The following is a 16,827-nucleotide window of genomic DNA, read 5'->3' as shown; positions in this document are numbered from 1 at the left end:
TTTCCACAGATTTTTAAAGTAATTTTAAAGTAAACTCCAGAAATGACCTGCGGAATTTTTTAGGTTTTCGTTTCTTTTCCGGGAATAATTAATGCTTTTCGCTTCGATTTTTTCCAATAAAAATTCGGCTTCAACTGGTCTCCGCTAAAAATATTTTTTGTCGACAATTTTGCCTATTTTTTCATCCAACATTACACAAAAAAAGCACTGGACACATTAATGTCTTTGAAAAGGGAACTAACAAGGGCGGAGTCTGCCCTATTTATGCGAAAAAATGACGTAAGCACGCTACTAAAAATTCATTCGTTATTTAATCGTAATTTTTTCCTCATGACCTGATGAAATTCAAAAGGTACGGGCTCACCTACCCCGTCGTCCATCTTGTGCAGCAGTAATCGTGCTCTTTGGATTATAACTGCGCAGATGCCCAGCAATATTTGTCAATTATGAATGCATCATCGGCACAAAATTGGACAGCCCTTTCGCAACGAGGGCTCTCGTTAATTTGCCCGCTGGCATGACGATGATGGTCTTTTGAATCGTGATTCTTATCTCGGCCATGGACGCAGGGCAGGAAATTGTTTTACCCCCACCTCCTGATGTACGGCTGCGGATCCATAGAGTTGTGGTCTAAGAAAATCCCAGTAAGATTCATATTTATGTACCTCAATTTCACCATCAAAGTACATTTGAATTCCCTTATTGGAATCTCGTGATCACTAAGGATATCTCTAATTCATCAGGCGGAGTGTTAAATTGAAAATATCATCATCTGCATCAGCTGAAATGGAGTATATGTGGCAATTTCAATTGCCCATAGACAGGAGAAAATCATGATGGGACAGTGTTATTAAAGTGTCATATTACATGTTTCCCTTTTCATCTTGATTATCAATACGCACTGTGCGTACCCACTCCTGGGGGAAATAAAAGAGTGGAGGGGTGGCAAAACGATTCGCGTTTCTGCCGTACGTACTAGTTTTGGCACTGATACATTAATATTTGATGGGATTAAACACATCCCCAACTGCACCCCCGATAATTGCTTTCTGATTACCAACAAACTCCAACTCTGTTTCCAGTCTAATATCTGGTTTTCTCGAACGCTTCGGAAAATCTATTCGGTTTCCCCGAATTCTTCCGAGTCTCCTGACAAAAGATTCCACCCGAAATGTCACATGGAACCGATATCTTTGTAGAAATTCGTATGTTAACGTTCAATCAGTTTAGCAATGTACTGCAGCAAAAAAAATTAAGGGGGACGATTAACTATAAAATTCTTATGTTCTTCTCGTTTCGCTCTCTGAGGATGGCGCCCTGAGCATACAATTACAACAAATTCGTATCAAATTTCGATAAACATATTTTTTCCCTGCACAGTCATGAGACTCGACCCGACGTATAAACGAAAATTCTCACGTAATTGTTGTTCACCCGAAGAATAATAGATATTACGTTTTTCAATTCAATCCCCAACAATAAATGATTAATCCCCGAGTCCATTGTCTTGGGATAAATATATCCGGAGGCAATTTAATATTAAACGCTGTAATTGGGATTGTGGAAAAGAAAAAGAAATGATTTGTCGAACCAAGTGGGTACAGATGAAATGAAATTTGCCCAGAGGGTGGAAGTCAGTTGTGCGCCGTCGTCGGGAGGGAAATAATCCGTCGACTCACCACTTGTCTCTGTTCAGCAGGGTTTCACTCCATCTTGCCGTTGACAGAGAAAATCCCAGCCGTTCGGTAGCCGGCCAACCGTCGATCCATCTATCGGTCTCTTTTATCCCATCGCTCTGTCTCACTGCTCGTTTTACGGTCCTCAGAATGTCCAATTAGGTCGACGAAAACTTAATTAACACTCGGTGGAATAGAATCGATGAAAACTCACTGAACTCTCATCCGCGAAAATTTTCTCCCACCCCCAATTGCAGTGATGATGCACCGGTCTATTCAGACACGAGATGCAACGGTTTATGCGCATGACAAATTACTCGCGAAAAGCCTTCGAATATCTAACCGACTGGAGTCCTGGCAATTACTGTCGTCGGGGGTGAATTTCCTCAACCGTGATTGCAACATCTAAATTTGTACTCTAATTAATTTTTCAGTTTATTTTCAGTGCCCACCCATTAATCTACTTAATTTCTGTATTGTATATATTAAAGGACCGTATATCCCGTAATACATTTATCATTCTCCAGGTGAATAACAATTTATTACTTGGAATTGGTCAATCAACTTGATGCAAATAAAATTTCCTATCAGTACATTAAATTATAGCGCCCGTTGTCTCTCAATTGTTGTCATCGTAATTGTTATTATCATAGGCGGCCAGGTGATGGGAGTTATCGTGCTGAAGGTGTTGATTGGCCTCCCCATCGCGGGGGCGCATATTCAAGAACTCACAGGGCACCTGATACACCTGAAAAAAAATCAAAGATGAGTCGATAAAACTATTGCTTTTATAAAAATGGACTTAATGTCAACTCACCTGATCGTTATTGGTGCCACGCAGCATCTTCAGCTTGTGCAAGCTGCAATAAACAGTGTCTGGGGCATATGATCGACGAGTAACTCCTTGAGTTGGAAAATTCGTTTTTATTTCCGACGGTAGACCGTCAGCACCGCCGAATCCAGGGTGATCGGCACGCTTACCAGCGGTCCAGCCACGACTGTATTGAACCATCTGGCAGGTAACTACGGTCATAGTCACTAGGAGGATCATCGATACAGCTATCGCATTTGCCATCTGTCAAATAATTTCAGTCAATGTGAAAATGATAATCGAACTGGGGGAGAGGAAGGAGAGTGGACGATAGAAAACGAGTGTTAACGCGAAACAATGGAATGGAGGAGTTGTGTCACGGTTGACTTGGTAAATCAACGATCCGTGGATTAATAACGTTCTCGGGGGAGGGAGAAGGAGGAGGTTTTTTTTGCGTTTTATCGATGATCGTTGTGATGATGATACGCTTCTTGACTCGGAGGTATTTTTCGCAAATCAATAGGAAATGTGTGAATGAGACTGGGGCTTTTAACGATAGGGGCGAACTGAGATAATATTATTGTTTTAATCGTATTGCTTAGGATTGACTAATTAATATGTGGAATATAACATATGTTATGAGATGATTAGTCATTCGAGATTGAAAGGAGACCAAAGTCTAAAAAAACGTATCGAAAAAGAGTCAGCCATTTGAGCCAATATTTTTGAAAGAGATTTTTAATTTTCAGTGGCCGTTTATTGAGACAATTCGGGATTCATTAGTTTACTTGAAATGCAAACCACAAAGACAGGGACCTCTGGGTTGCACCTCTGTCCATTTTACCCTGGCCTCTCATTTTACCCCACTCTTCCTTGTATAACGAGACGAAATATTGAAAATTTTTGGAAGGGTGCTTGCTCTTGGCGCTAATTTTAAGAGGCCATTAACGCTACGCGCGTCCCTGGTCATTAAGATAAGAGTAAGTGCTACTAAGTGTCCTGTGGATAAGAGACAGGACCCAGTGTCTGTGTTTGCTTGAACAAGGGCGTATTCAGCCTGGGCGTTCTCCATTCAAATGCGTTAGAGCGTCGGATAAAATATCCGAATAGCTTTTATTTTACAGTTGTCGATGCGCCAATACAGTGTATGCGCTTAGCATTGATTTCCAGAGAGAGAGAGAGAGAGAGAGATGAATTTTAGCGATGAATAATTTTTTGCTCGAATGTTAATTCAAGTAGTGAAGGAAAAAAAATAATCAGTATTTTAATGAATAGTTGAATAACTATTTGGAAATGCAAGAGCTCAGCGGCAGTTCCACTAAATTCAAGAATTAATTCCTGGACTGAAATAACTATTGAAATAATTTGGACTAGTGCCAATAATAATGTGAAATTTTTTTTCATTTGCTGGCTTTCGAGGGGGCCATTAGTGTTCGGATTAAGATCAAGAGATGAGGAATAACGAGAATAGTTGAATGATGGGACAGAATACTATTGATTTTTTAAATTGAAGTCAGGTAATATTTGACATGTGGAGAATTCATATCGCAGTGACTCTTCGAGTACGTTAAATGATTATTATATCGGGGTATGCGTGCCAGAAAAGTTCTCCGATAGCTTCTATTTTCAATCTCAATGCGAATAGATATTTAATATTGTTCATTTTTATTGGACTTTTAACCGGGGCATATATTTCATAAGAACCCTGATGGCTCGCGCATTTTAGAGGGGCTGTAAACCGTTATCGCATTTGATGTGGTTTCCCCAGTTTCTCATCGCGATTCTCACGACTCGCATGAATCGAAGTATCGCTTATTGTATCGATACGCTCATCAAAGCTTATGATTTCCAAATATTATCTCATTTATTCGTCTCAAATATTGATTGAAAAAATATGTGTACGATTGTAGTCAAATGTTGTGAATGAGTGAACGAAAAATATCTTTAGAAATTTCTAGGAAAATTAAATAATTGGAAACGTGTGAAGAAAGTTCGAAAATTTGGGTAGCTTATTTTTATAATTTTATGGAACGAGGCAATAAGAGAACCAAATTACCCGACGGCGCCATCTTACGGAGCCCTCAGAGCACATCGTTATTGAAAGTATGGAAATCATTACCGATAATGGATTCGAAGGGAAGTAATTAATTCACAAGTTTTCAATGGAGATCGAATATTGAATTTGAATAGCAAGTTACCTGCATTAAAGTTGATTGATTATTCAAACACAGGTTAAACTTTCAGAGATAAATATTCGTTCGGAAGTCGCTTGTATTCTCCAGTGGGCAATATAGATAACTGTTTTTTTCTAAAATAGTATTGCATATGAAGAACAATATTTTTGTTTAAATTGTAATGGACCTGATGATACATCATATTTCGCTGATTTGATTTCCTTTATTTTCTATTACACTCAAACTTTTTTACAATTTCCGGAATGACGTACTATGATACATTGAGACATTCCCATTGCACACTATTTCAAATGAATACGGATATGAAATACTGACTCGATATGTCATCGGACTGACAGTTCAGAAGTGATAAATCACTTGATATAAAAGTTGGAGAGAAAATACATCAATTAAAGAAATCAGCCAGGTAACACAGACATCTAACAATTTTCCACAAACAGAATAAAATATTTCAACAATTAAATGATTGCAAGAATTATAAAATTAAGAGTTTTTTGAATAATAAACTAGTGGAGTAAATGTTACCTTTGTCTTTGTTAGTTGAAACGGGGGAAGCTCTTCTGAGAGATTATTCGTGAGATATTATACACAGGGAGATATAGTTGACGTATCGATTCTGGTATTTTTAAAAACGATTTTTGAAAAATTTAAACAGTAAATTCTCGTCGACCTGTTGCTAGCTTAAATTCTGAAGGAGCAGTGTACTCAGGGATGTTGGTTCGCGCCTTTATAAGACGCATCCCCCCACACAAATCCCACCCGTATTCTTCAGAAAACAGCCCCTGCGTCGTTGTTCCATTCTATGGGCCATCGGGATTATTGTTATTATCCCATCACGAATCACGAAACAGAAACAATGCAAACGAACTAGACGAAGTGAAATCCTGAAATTTAGGGGTGAACCGTAAATTATTATTAGGACTTCTATTCTCCTGTTTATATTTAAGATTAATTTAACTATTTGTGTAATATTGTTTTCACGACTTCGTCGAACAAAATAATCATTCTACAAGAAAAATGCTCCACTCCACTAGAGGGAAAGAACAAACAGGATTTGTTAAATTCGAGGAACGGACTTTGACTGTCAATTGACAATTTAAAGTTCAACAGAAAAATGAAATTCCATTGATCTATTAACCGCGGTTTTAACAATCTTCAATTATTTCCATTCAAGAAATTTACTGATTTATCAGTACCAAGATCAATGGAAATTCCACGTGAATTATTCGTTATTTAAAAAATCAAGTACCCGAAATTACCGCAGTAATTTTCTAACAGTGCTATCTCCAGATCTCCATCCTCCTAATTACCCACCGTAAAATTACCATTCGATCCACCGGAATTTCAATCTCAAGAGAAGTGATCGAATGACGTAATTTCATTAAAAGAATTGCCATTGCCCCCCGTTTCATTATTTTAATTAGTTTCCGCCCTTTCACTCGAACCAGTGGTAAAAAAGGAAACTAACTGACCAGAACACACCGGTGCCCGGTGGTGTACCCAAAGACGATACATTAACCGTACACGGGGCGCCACGAGCACTACTGGGGTGTCTACATATCAGCCAAGCGGGGGGGCTCCGTTTGTACTTTTTCAACTGTACAAATGATGAACAGTAGAGAGAATTTTCAAACGTTGAGAGCACCGGTGTGCAGGGATCCAACTGTCGAGACGAAAATGTGGCTGTACATGTGGACCCAGCGCCACATGTACAGCTTACCTTTTTGTCTCGACAGTTGGATCCCTGCACACCGGTGCTCTCAACGTTTGAAAATTCCCTCAACTGTTCATCATTTGTACATTTGTAAAAGTACAAACGGAGCCCCCCCGACAGCGACGAACTTGTCGCTGACTGAAAATGCGGCATTAGTAGCATACTTACACACAAAGAGGATAGACCAAAGTAGAGGCTCAGTTCTGGGGGTTTGACTGACGCCAGTTTCTCCACATTACCGACATGATTTCACCCCCGAAGAGACGGGGCGCCACGAATCCTACTGGGGTATCAGCATATCGGCCAAGCCGGTAACGCCTCAGTAGCAGTCCCGCTGCCACGGGGACAAGTCGAGAGTGGAGATATAGGTTTCTGCGCCTTTGAAATGTTTCTTTATGATTTTTCAGCCATAATATGTCGTTTTTAGGTTTACAAAAATTAATTTAAAAGATCTATTTTTCCCGGTCAGGAGAGAAATATTTTCACCTGGCCAGTTAGTTAAGCATGTACCAAGAGCTAAATACAATATTTTAATTGCTATATTGGCGCACAGCGAGCGTCCTCAAATCGCATGCTGTGGACTCGAGTTCGATCCTACCACGAATCCAATGGCGCCAGCCAAATTGTCCTAGCTATGATATTTCCAAAGATATGGGCGAAAAACGGTATGAGCCCAAATCCGGGCCCATTTCGCTCTAGGAGGCCCAGGAGCCGAGAAAAACGCGAAAAACTAGAAAAATCGACTTTAGAAAATTCCCGGACCCCTAGAAAAATCGGAAATCGTCTCACGAATCCAATGGCGCCAGCCAAATTGTCCTAGCTATGATATTTCCAAAGATATGGGCGAAAAACGGTATGAGCCCAAATCCGGGCCCATTTCGCTCTAGGAGGCCCAGGAGCCGAGAAAAACGCGAAAAACTAGAAAAATCGACTTTAGAAAATTCCCGGACCCCTAGAAAAATCGGAAATCGTCTCACGAATCCAATGGCGCCAGCCAAATTGTCCTAGCTATGATATTTCCAAAGATATGGGCGAAAAACGGTATGAGCCCAAATCCGGGCCCATTTCGCTCTAGGAGGCCCCGGAGCCGAGAAAAACGCGAAAAACTAGAAAAATCGACTTTAGAAAATTCCCGGACCCCTAGAAAAATCGGAAATCGTCTCACGAATCCAATGGTGCCAGCCAAATTGTCCTAGCTATGATATTTCCAAAGATATGGGCGAAAAACGGTATGAGCCCAAATCCGGGCCCATTTCGCTCTAGGAGGCCCCGGAGCCGAGAAAAACGCGAAAAACTAGAAAAATCGACTTTAGAAAATTCCCGGACCCCTAGAAAAATCGGAAATCGTCTCACGAATCCAATGGTGCCAGCCAAATTGTCCTAGCTATGATATTTCCAAAGATATGGGCGAAAAACGGTATGAGCCCAAATCCGGGCCCATTTCGCTCTAGGAGGCCCCGGAGCCGAGAAAAACGCGAAAAACTAGAAAAATCGACTTTAGAAAATTCCCGGACCCCTAGAAAAATCGGAAATCGTCTCACGAATCCAATGGTGCCAGCCAAATTGTCCTAGCTATGATATTTCCAAAGATATGGGCGAAAAACGGTATGAGCCCAAATCCGGGACCATTTCGCTCTAGGAGGCCCCGGAGCCGAGAAAAACGCGAAAAACTAGAAAAATCGACTTTAGAAAATTCCCGAACCCCTAGAAAAATCGGAAATCGTCTCACGAATCCAATGGCGCCAGCCAAATTGTCCTAGCTATGATATTTCCAAAGATATGGGCGAAAAACGGTATGAGCCCAAATCCGGGCCCATTTCGCTCTAGGAGGCCCCGGAGCCGAGAAAAACGCGAAAAACTAGAAAAATCGACTTTAGAAAATTCCCGGACCCCTAGAAAAATCGGAAATCGTCTCACGAATCCAATGGCGCCAGCCAAATTGTCCTAGCTATGATATTTCCAAAGATATGGGCGAAAAACGGTATGAGCCCAAATCCGGGCCCATTTCGCTCTAGGAGGCCCCGGAGCCGAGAAAAACGCGAAAAACTAGAAAAATCGACTTTAGAAAATTCCCGGACCCCTAGAAAAATCGGAAATCGTCTCACGAATCCAATGGTGCCAGCCAAATTGTCCTAGCTATGATATTTCCAAAGATATGGGCGAAAAACGGTATGAGCCCAAATCCGGGCCCATTTCGCTCTAGGAGGCCCCGGAGCCGAGAAAAACGCGAAAAACTAGAAAAATCGACTTTAGAAAATTCCCGGACCCCTAGAAAAATCGGAAATCGTCTCACGAATCCAATGGCGCCAGCCAAATTGTCCTAGCTATGATATTTCCAAAGATATGGGCGAAAAACGGTATGAGCCCAAATCCGGGCCCATTTTGCTCTAGGAGGCCCAGGAGCCGAGAAAAACGCGAAAAACTAGAAAAATCGACTTTAGAAAATTCCCGGACCCCTAGAAAAATCGGAAATCGTCTCACGAATCCAATGGCGCCAGCCAAATTGTCCTAGCTATGATATTTCCAAAGATATGGGCGAAAAACGGTATGAGCCCAAATCCGGGCCCATTTCGCTCTAGGAGGCCCCGGAGCCGAGAAAAACGCGAAAAACTAGAAAAATCGACTTTAGAAAATTCCCGGACCCCTAGAAAAATCGGAAATCGTCTCACGAATCCAATGGTGCCAGCCAAATTGTCCTAGCTATGATATTTCCAAAGATATGGGCGAAAAACGGTATGAGCCCAAATCCGGGCCCATTTCGCTCTAGGAGGCCCCGGAGCCGAGAAAAACGCGAAAAACTAGAAAAATCGACTTTAGAAAATTCCCGGACCCCTAGAAAAATCGGAAATCGTCTCACGAATCCAATGGCGCCAGCCAAATTGTCCTAGCTATGATATTTCCAAAGATATGGGCGAAAAACGGTATGAGCCCAAATCCGGGCCCATTTTGCTCTAGGAGGCCCAGGAGCCGAGAAAAACGCGAAAAACTAGAAAAATCGACTTTAGAAAATTCCCGGACCCCTAGAAAAATCGGAAATCGTCTCACGAATCCAATGGCGCCAGCCAAATTGTCCTAGCTATGATATTTCCAAAGATATGGGCGAAAAACGGTATGAGCCCAAATCCGGGCCCATTTCGCTCTAGGAGGCCCAGGAGCCGAGAAAAACGCGAAAAACTAGAAAAATCGACTTTAAAAAATTCCCGGACCCCTAGAAAAATCGGAAATCGTCTCACGAATCCAATGGCGCCAGCCAAATTGTCCTAGCTATGATATTTCCAAAGATATGGGCGAAAAACGGTATGAGCCCAAATCCGGGCCCATTTCGCTCTAGGAGGCCCAGGAGCCGAGAAAAACGCGAAAAACTAGAAAAATCGACTTTAGAAAATTCCCGGACCCCTAGAAAAATCGGAAATCGTCTCACGAATCCAATGGTGCCAGCCAAATTGTCCTAGCTATGATATTTCCAAAGATATGGGCGAAAAACGGTATGAGCCCAAATCCGGGCCCATTTCGCTCTAGGAGGCCCCGGAGCCGAGAAAAACGCGAAAAACTAGAAAAATCGACTTTAGAAAATTCCCGAACCCCTAGAAAAATCGGAAATCGTCTCACGAATCCAATGGCGCCAGCCAAATTGTCCTAGCTATGATATTTCCAAAGATATGGGCGAAAAACGGTATGAGCCCAAATCCGGGCCCATTTCGCTCTAGGAGGCCCAGGAGCCGAGAAAAACGCGAAAAACTAGAAAAATCGACTTTAGAAAATTCCCGGACCCCTAGAAAAATCGGAAATCGTCTCACGAATCCAATGGTGCCAGCCAAATTGTCCTAGCTATGATATTTCCAAAGATATGGGCGAAAAACGGTATGAGCCCAAATCCGGGCCCATTTTGCTCTAGGAGGCCCAGGAGCCGAGAAAAACGCGAAAAACTAGAAAAATCGACTTTAGAAAATTCCCGGACCCCTAGAAAAATCGGAAATCGTCTCACGAATCCAATGGCGCCAGCCAAATTGTCCTAGCTATGATATTTCCAAAGATATGGGCGAAAAACGGTATGAGCCCAAATTCGGGCCCATTTCGCTCTAGGAGGCCCAGGAGCCGAGAAAAACGCGAAAAACTAGAAAAATCGACTTTAGAAAATTCCCGGACCCCTAGAAAAATCGGAAATCGTCTCACGAATCCAATGGCGCCAGCCAAATTGTCCTAGCTATGATATTTCCAAAGATATGGGCGAAAAACGGTATGAGCCCAAATCCGGGCCCATTTCGCTCTAGGAGGCCCCGGAGCCGAGAAAAACGCGAAAAACTAGAAAAATCGACTTTAGAAAATTCCCGGACCCCTAGAAAAATCGGAAATCGTCTCACGAATCCAATGGCGCCAGCCAAATTGTCCTAGCTATGATATTTCCAAAGATATGGGCGAAAAACGGTATGAGCCCAAATCCGGGCCCATTTCGCTCTAGGAGGCCCAGGAGCCGAGAAAAACGCGAAAAACTAGAAAAATCGACTTTAGAAAATTCCCGGACCCCTAGAAAAATCGGAAATCGTCTCACGAATCCAATGGCGCCAGCCAAATTGTCCTAGCTATGATATTTCCAAAGATATGGGCGAAAAACGGTATGAGCCCAAATCCGGGCCCATTTCGCTCTAGGAGGCCCCGGAGCCGAGAAAAACGCGAAAAACTAGAAAAATCGACTTTAGAAAATTCCCGGACCCCTAGAAAAATCGGAAATCGTCTCACGAATCCAATGGTGCCAGCCAAATTGTCCTAGCTATGATATTTCCAAAGATATGGGCGAAAAACGGTATGAGCCCAAATCCGGGCCCATTTCGCTCTAGGAGGCCCCGGAGCCGAGAAAAACGCGAAAAACTAGAAAAATCGACTTTAGAAAATTCCCGGACCCCTAGAAAAATCGGAAATCGTCTCACGAATCCAATGGTGCCAGCCAAATTGTCCTAGCTATGATATTTCCAAAGATATGGGCGAAAAACGGTATGAGCCCAAATCCGGGCCCATTTCGCTCTAGGAGGCCCCGGAGCCGAGAAAAACGCGAAAAACTAGAAAAATCGACTTTAGAAAATTCCCGGACCCCTAGAAAAATCGGAAATCGTCTCACGAATCCAATGGTGCCAGCCAAATTGTCCTAGCTATGATATTTCCAAAGATATGGGCGAAAAACGGTATGAGCCCAAATCCGGGACCATTTCGCTCTAGGAGGCCCCGGAGCCGAGAAAAACGCGAAAAACTAGAAAAATCGACTTTAGAAAATTCCCGAACCCCTAGAAAAATCGGAAATCGTCTCACGAATCCAATGGCGCCAGCCAAATTGTCCTAGCTATGATATTTCCAAAGATATGGGCGAAAAACGGTATGAGCCCAAATCCGGGCCCATTTCGCTCTAGGAGGCCCCGGAGCCGAGAAAAACGCGAAAAACTAGAAAAATCGACTTTAGAAAATTCCCGGACCCCTAGAAAAATCGGAAATCGTCTCACGAATCCAATGGCGCCAGCCAAATTGTCCTAGCTATGATATTTCCAAAGATATGGGCGAAAAACGGTATGAGCCCAAATCCGGGCCCATTTCGCTCTAGGAGGCCCCGGAGCCGAGAAAAACGCGAAAAACTAGAAAAATCGACTTTAGAAAATTCCCGGACCCCTAGAAAAATCGGAAATCGTCTCACGAATCCAATGGTGCCAGCCAAATTGTCCTAGCTATGATATTTCCAAAGATATGGGCGAAAAACGGTATGAGCCCAAATCCGGGCCCATTTCGCTCTAGGAGGCCCCGGAGCCGAGAAAAACGCGAAAAACTAGAAAAATCGACTTTAGAAAATTCCCGGACCCCTAGAAAAATCGGAAATCGTCTCACGAATCCAATGGCGCCAGCCAAATTGTCCTAGCTATGATATTTCCAAAGATATGGGCGAAAAACGGTATGAGCCCAAATCCGGGCCCATTTTGCTCTAGGAGGCCCAGGAGCCGAGAAAAACGCGAAAAACTAGAAAAATCGACTTTAGAAAATTCCCGGACCCCTAGAAAAATCGGAAATCGTCTCACGAATCCAATGGCGCCAGCCAAATTGTCCTAGCTATGATATTTCCAAAGATATGGGCGAAAAACGGTATGAGCCCAAATCCGGGCCCATTTCGCTCTAGGAGGCCCCGGAGCCGAGAAAAACGCGAAAAACTAGAAAAATCGACTTTAGAAAATTCCCGGACCCCTAGAAAAATCGGAAATCGTCTCACGAATCCAATGGTGCCAGCCAAATTGTCCTAGCTATGATATTTCCAAAGATATGGGCGAAAAACGGTATGAGCCCAAATCCGGGCCCATTTCGCTCTAGGAGGCCCCGGAGCCGAGAAAAACGCGAAAAACTAGAAAAATCGACTTTAGAAAATTCCCGGACCCCTAGAAAAATCGGAAATCGTCTCACGAATCCAATGGCGCCAGCCAAATTGTCCTAGCTATGATATTTCCAAAGATATGGGCGAAAAACGGTATGAGCCCAAATCCGGGCCCATTTTGCTCTAGGAGGCCCAGGAGCCGAGAAAAACGCGAAAAACTAGAAAAATCGACTTTAGAAAATTCCCGGACCCCTAGAAAAATCGGAAATCGTCTCACGAATCCAATGGCGCCAGCCAAATTGTCCTAGCTATGATATTTCCAAAGATATGGGCGAAAAACGGTATGAGCCCAAATCCCGGCCCATTTCGCTCTAGGAGGCCCAGGAGCCGAGAAAAACGCGAAAAACTAGAAAAATCGACTTTAAAAAATTCCCGGACCCCTAGAAAAATCGGAAATCGTCTCACGAATCCAATGGCGCCAGCCAAATTGTCCTAGCTATGATATTTCCAAAGATATGGGCGAAAAACGGTATGAGCCCAAATCCGGGCCCATTTCGCTCTAGGAGGCCCAGGAGCCGAGAAAAACGCGAAAAACTAGAAAAATCGACTTTAGAAAATTCCCGGACCCCTAGAAAAATCGGAAATCGTCTCACGAATCCAATGGTGCCAGCCAAATTGTCCTAGCTATGATATTTCCAAAGATATGGGCGAAAAACGGTATGAGCCCAAATCCGGGCCCATTTCGCTCTAGGAGGCCCCGGAGCCGAGAAAAACGCGAAAAACTAGAAAAATCGACTTTAGAAAATTCCCGAACCCCTAGAAAAATCGGAAATCGTCTCACGAATCCAATGGCGCCAGCCAAATTGTCCTAGCTATGATATTTCCAAAGATATGGGCGAAAAACGGTATGAGCCCAAATCCGGGCCCATTTCGCTCTAGGAGGCCCAGGAGCCGAGAAAAACGCGAAAAACTAGAAAAATCGACTTTAGAAAATTCCCGGACCCCTAGAAAAATCGGAAATCGTCTCACGAATCCAATGGTGCCAGCCAAATTGTCCTAGCTATGATATTTCCAAAGATATGGGCGAAAAACGGTATGAGCCCAAATCCGGGCCCATTTTGCTCTAGGAGGCCCAGGAGCCGAGAAAAACGCGAAAAACTAGAAAAATCGACTTTAGAAAATTCCCGGACCCCTAGAAAAATCGGAAATCGTCTCACGAATCCAATGGCGCCAGCCAAATTGTCCTAGCTATGATATTTCCAAAGATATGGGCGAAAAACGGTATGAGCCCAAATTCGGGCCCATTTCGCTCTAGGAGGCCCAGGAGCCGAGAAAAACGCGAAAAACTAGAAAAATCGACTTTAGAAAATTCCCGGACCCCTAGAAAAATCGGAAATCGTCTCACGAATCCAATGGCGCCAGCCAAATTGTCCTAGCTATGATATTTCCAAAGATATGGGCGAAAAACGGTATGAGCCCAAATCCGGGCCCATTTTGCTCTAGGAGGCCCAGGAGCCGAGAAAAACGCGAAAAACTAGAAAAATCGACTTTAGAAAATTCCCGGACCCCTAGAAAAATCGGAAATCGTCTCACGAATCCAATGGCGCCAGCCAAATTGTCCTAGCTATGATATTTCCAAAGATATGGGCGAAAAACGGTATGAGCCCAAATCCGGGCCCATTTCGCTCTAGGAGGCCCCGGAGCCGAGAAAAACGCGAAAAACTAGAAAAATCGACTTTAGAAAATTCCCGGACCCCTAGAAAAATCGGAAATCGTCTCACGAATCCAATGGCGCCAGCCAAATTGTCCTAGCTATGATATTTCCAAAGATATGGGCGAAAAACGGTATGAGCCCAAATCCGGGCCCATTTCGCTCTAGGAGGCCCCGGAGCCGAGAAAAACGCGAAAAACTAGAAAAATCGACTTTAGAAAATTCCCGGACCCCTAGAAAAATCGGAAATCGTCTCACGAATCCAATGGTGCCAGCCAAATTGTCCTAGCTATGATATTTCCAAAGATATGGGCGAAAAACGGTATGAGCCCAAATCCGGGCCCATTTCGCTCTAGGAGGCCCCGGAGCCGAGAAAAACGCGAAAAACTAGAAAAATCGACTTTAGAAAATTCCCGGACCCCTAGAAAAATCGGAAATCGTCTCACGAATCCAATGGCGCCAGCCAAATTGTCCTAGCTATGATATTTCCAAAGATATGGGCGAAAAACGGTATGAGCCCAAATCCGGGCCCATTTCGCTCTAGGAGGCCCCGGAGCCGAGAAAAACGCGAAAAACTAGAAAAATCGACTTTAGAAAATTCCCGGACCCCTAGAAAAATCGGAAATCGTCTCACGAATCCAATGGTGCCAGCCAAATTGTCCTAGCTATGATATTTCCAAAGATATGGGCGAAAAACGGTATGAGCCCAAATCCGGGCCCATTTCGCTCTAGGAGGCCCCGGAGCCGAGAAAAACGCGAAAAACTAGAAAAATCGACTTTAGAAAATTCCCGGACCCCTAGAAAAATCGGAAATCGTCTCACGAATCCAATGGTGCCAGCCAAATTGTCCTAGCTATGATATTTCCAAAGATATGGGCGAAAAACGGTATGAGCCCAAATCCGGGCCCATTTTGCTCTAGGAGGCCCAGGAGCCGAGAAAAACGCGAAAAACTAGAAAAATCGACTTTAGAAAATTCCCGGACCCCTAGAAAAATCGGAAATCGTCTCACGAATCCAATGGCGCCAGCCAAATTGTCCTAGCTATGATATTTCCAAAGATATGGGCGAAAAACGGTATGAGCCCAAATTCGGGCCCATTTCGCTCTAGGAGGCCCAGGAGCCGAGAAAAACGCGAAAAACTAGAAAAATCGACTTTAGAAAATTCCCGGACCCCTAGAAAAATCGGAAATCGTCTCACGAATCCAATGGCGCCAGCCAAATTGTCCTAGCTATGATATTTCCAAAGATATGGGCGAAAAACGGTATGAGCCCAAATCCGGGCCCATTTTGCTCTAGGAGGCCCAGGAGCCGAGAAAAACGCGAAAAACTAGAAAAATCGACTTTAGAAAATTCCCGGACCCCTAGAAAAATCGGAAATCGTCTCACGAATCCAATGGCGCCAGCCAAATTGTCCTAGCTATGATATTTCCAAAGATATGGGCGAAAAACGGTATGAGCCCAAATCCGGGCCCATTTCGCTCTAGGAGGCCCCGGAGCCGAGAAAAACGCGAAAAACTAGAAAAATCGACTTTAGAAAATTCCCGGACCCCTAGAAAAATCGGAAATCGTCTCACGAATCCAATGGCGCCAGCCAAATTGTCCTAGCTATGATATTTCCAAAGATATGGGCGAAAAACGGTATGAGCCCAAATCCGGGCCCATTTCGCTCTAGGAGGCCCCGGAGCCGAGAAAAACGCGAAAAACTAGAAAAATCGACTTTAGAAAATTCCCGGACCCCTAGAAAAATCGGAAATCGTCTCACGAATCCAATGGTGCCAGCCAAATTGTCCTAGCTATGATATTTCCAAAGATATGGGCGAAAAACGGTATGAGCCCAAATCCGGGCCCATTTCGCTCTAGGAGGCCCCGGAGCCGAGAAAAACGCGAAAAACTAGAAAAATCGACTTTAGAAAATTCCTGGACCCCTAGAAAAATCGGAAATCGTCTCACGAATCCAATGGCGCCAGCCAAATTGTCCTAGCTATGATATTTCCAAAGATATGGGCGAAAAACGGTATGAGCCCAAATCCGGGCCCATTTCGCTCTAGGAGGCCCCGGAGCCGAGAAAAACGCGAAAAACTAGAAAAATCGACTTTAGAAAATTCCCGGACCCCTAGAAAAATCGGAAATCGTCTCACGAATCCAATGGTGCCAGCCAAATTGTCCTAGCTATGATATTTCCAAAGATATGGGCGAAAAACGGTATGAGCCCAAATCCGGGCCCATTTCGCTCTAGGAGGCCCAGGAGCCGAGAAAAACGCGAAAAACTAGAAAAATCGACTTTAGAAAATTCCCGGACCCCTAGAAAAATCGGAAATCGTCTCACGAATCCAATGGCGCCAGCCAAATTGTCCTAGCTATGATATTTCCAAAGATATGG

The 16,827-nt window shown here is 43.6% G+C and overlaps 1 protein-coding gene across 1 annotated transcript; it reads right to left on the bottom strand.

The window, feature by feature from the left end:
- Positions 1-1,928: 1,928 nt before the first annotated feature.
- LOC135162365 (pro-corazonin-like) lies at positions 1,929-5,412 on the bottom strand. The gene is made up of 3 exons (XM_064120740.1): positions 5,208-5,412; positions 2,494-2,751; positions 1,929-2,424 (listed from the first exon to the last, which is right to left on the bottom strand). The coding sequence occupies exons 2-3, from the start codon at positions 2,749-2,751 to the stop codon at positions 2,296-2,298; spliced, it is 387 nt and encodes a 128-aa protein (XP_063976810.1). The 5' UTR covers positions 5,208-5,412; the 3' UTR covers positions 1,929-2,295.
- Positions 5,413-16,827: the final 11,415 nt, after the last annotated feature.

The sequence above is a fragment of the Diachasmimorpha longicaudata genome, chromosome 5 (genome assembly GCF_034640455.1).
Source record: "Diachasmimorpha longicaudata isolate KC_UGA_2023 chromosome 5, iyDiaLong2, whole genome shotgun sequence".
In the NCBI taxonomy this organism is placed as follows: Eukaryota; Metazoa; Arthropoda; class Insecta; order Hymenoptera; family Braconidae; genus Diachasmimorpha; species Diachasmimorpha longicaudata.
This window is presented reverse-complemented; position numbering and strand designations above follow the sequence as displayed.

Bases quoted from the DNA above. Each gene is read 5' to 3' on its own strand.
- LOC135162365 (XM_064120740.1), bottom strand. From the start codon at position 2,751: ATGGCAAATGCGATAGCTGTATCGATGATCCTCCTAGTGACTATGACC. The intron at 2,425-2,493 runs GTGAGTTGACAT...ATTTTTTTTCAG, and splicing joins GTGGCACCAATAACGATCAG to GTGTATCAGGTGCCCTGTGA.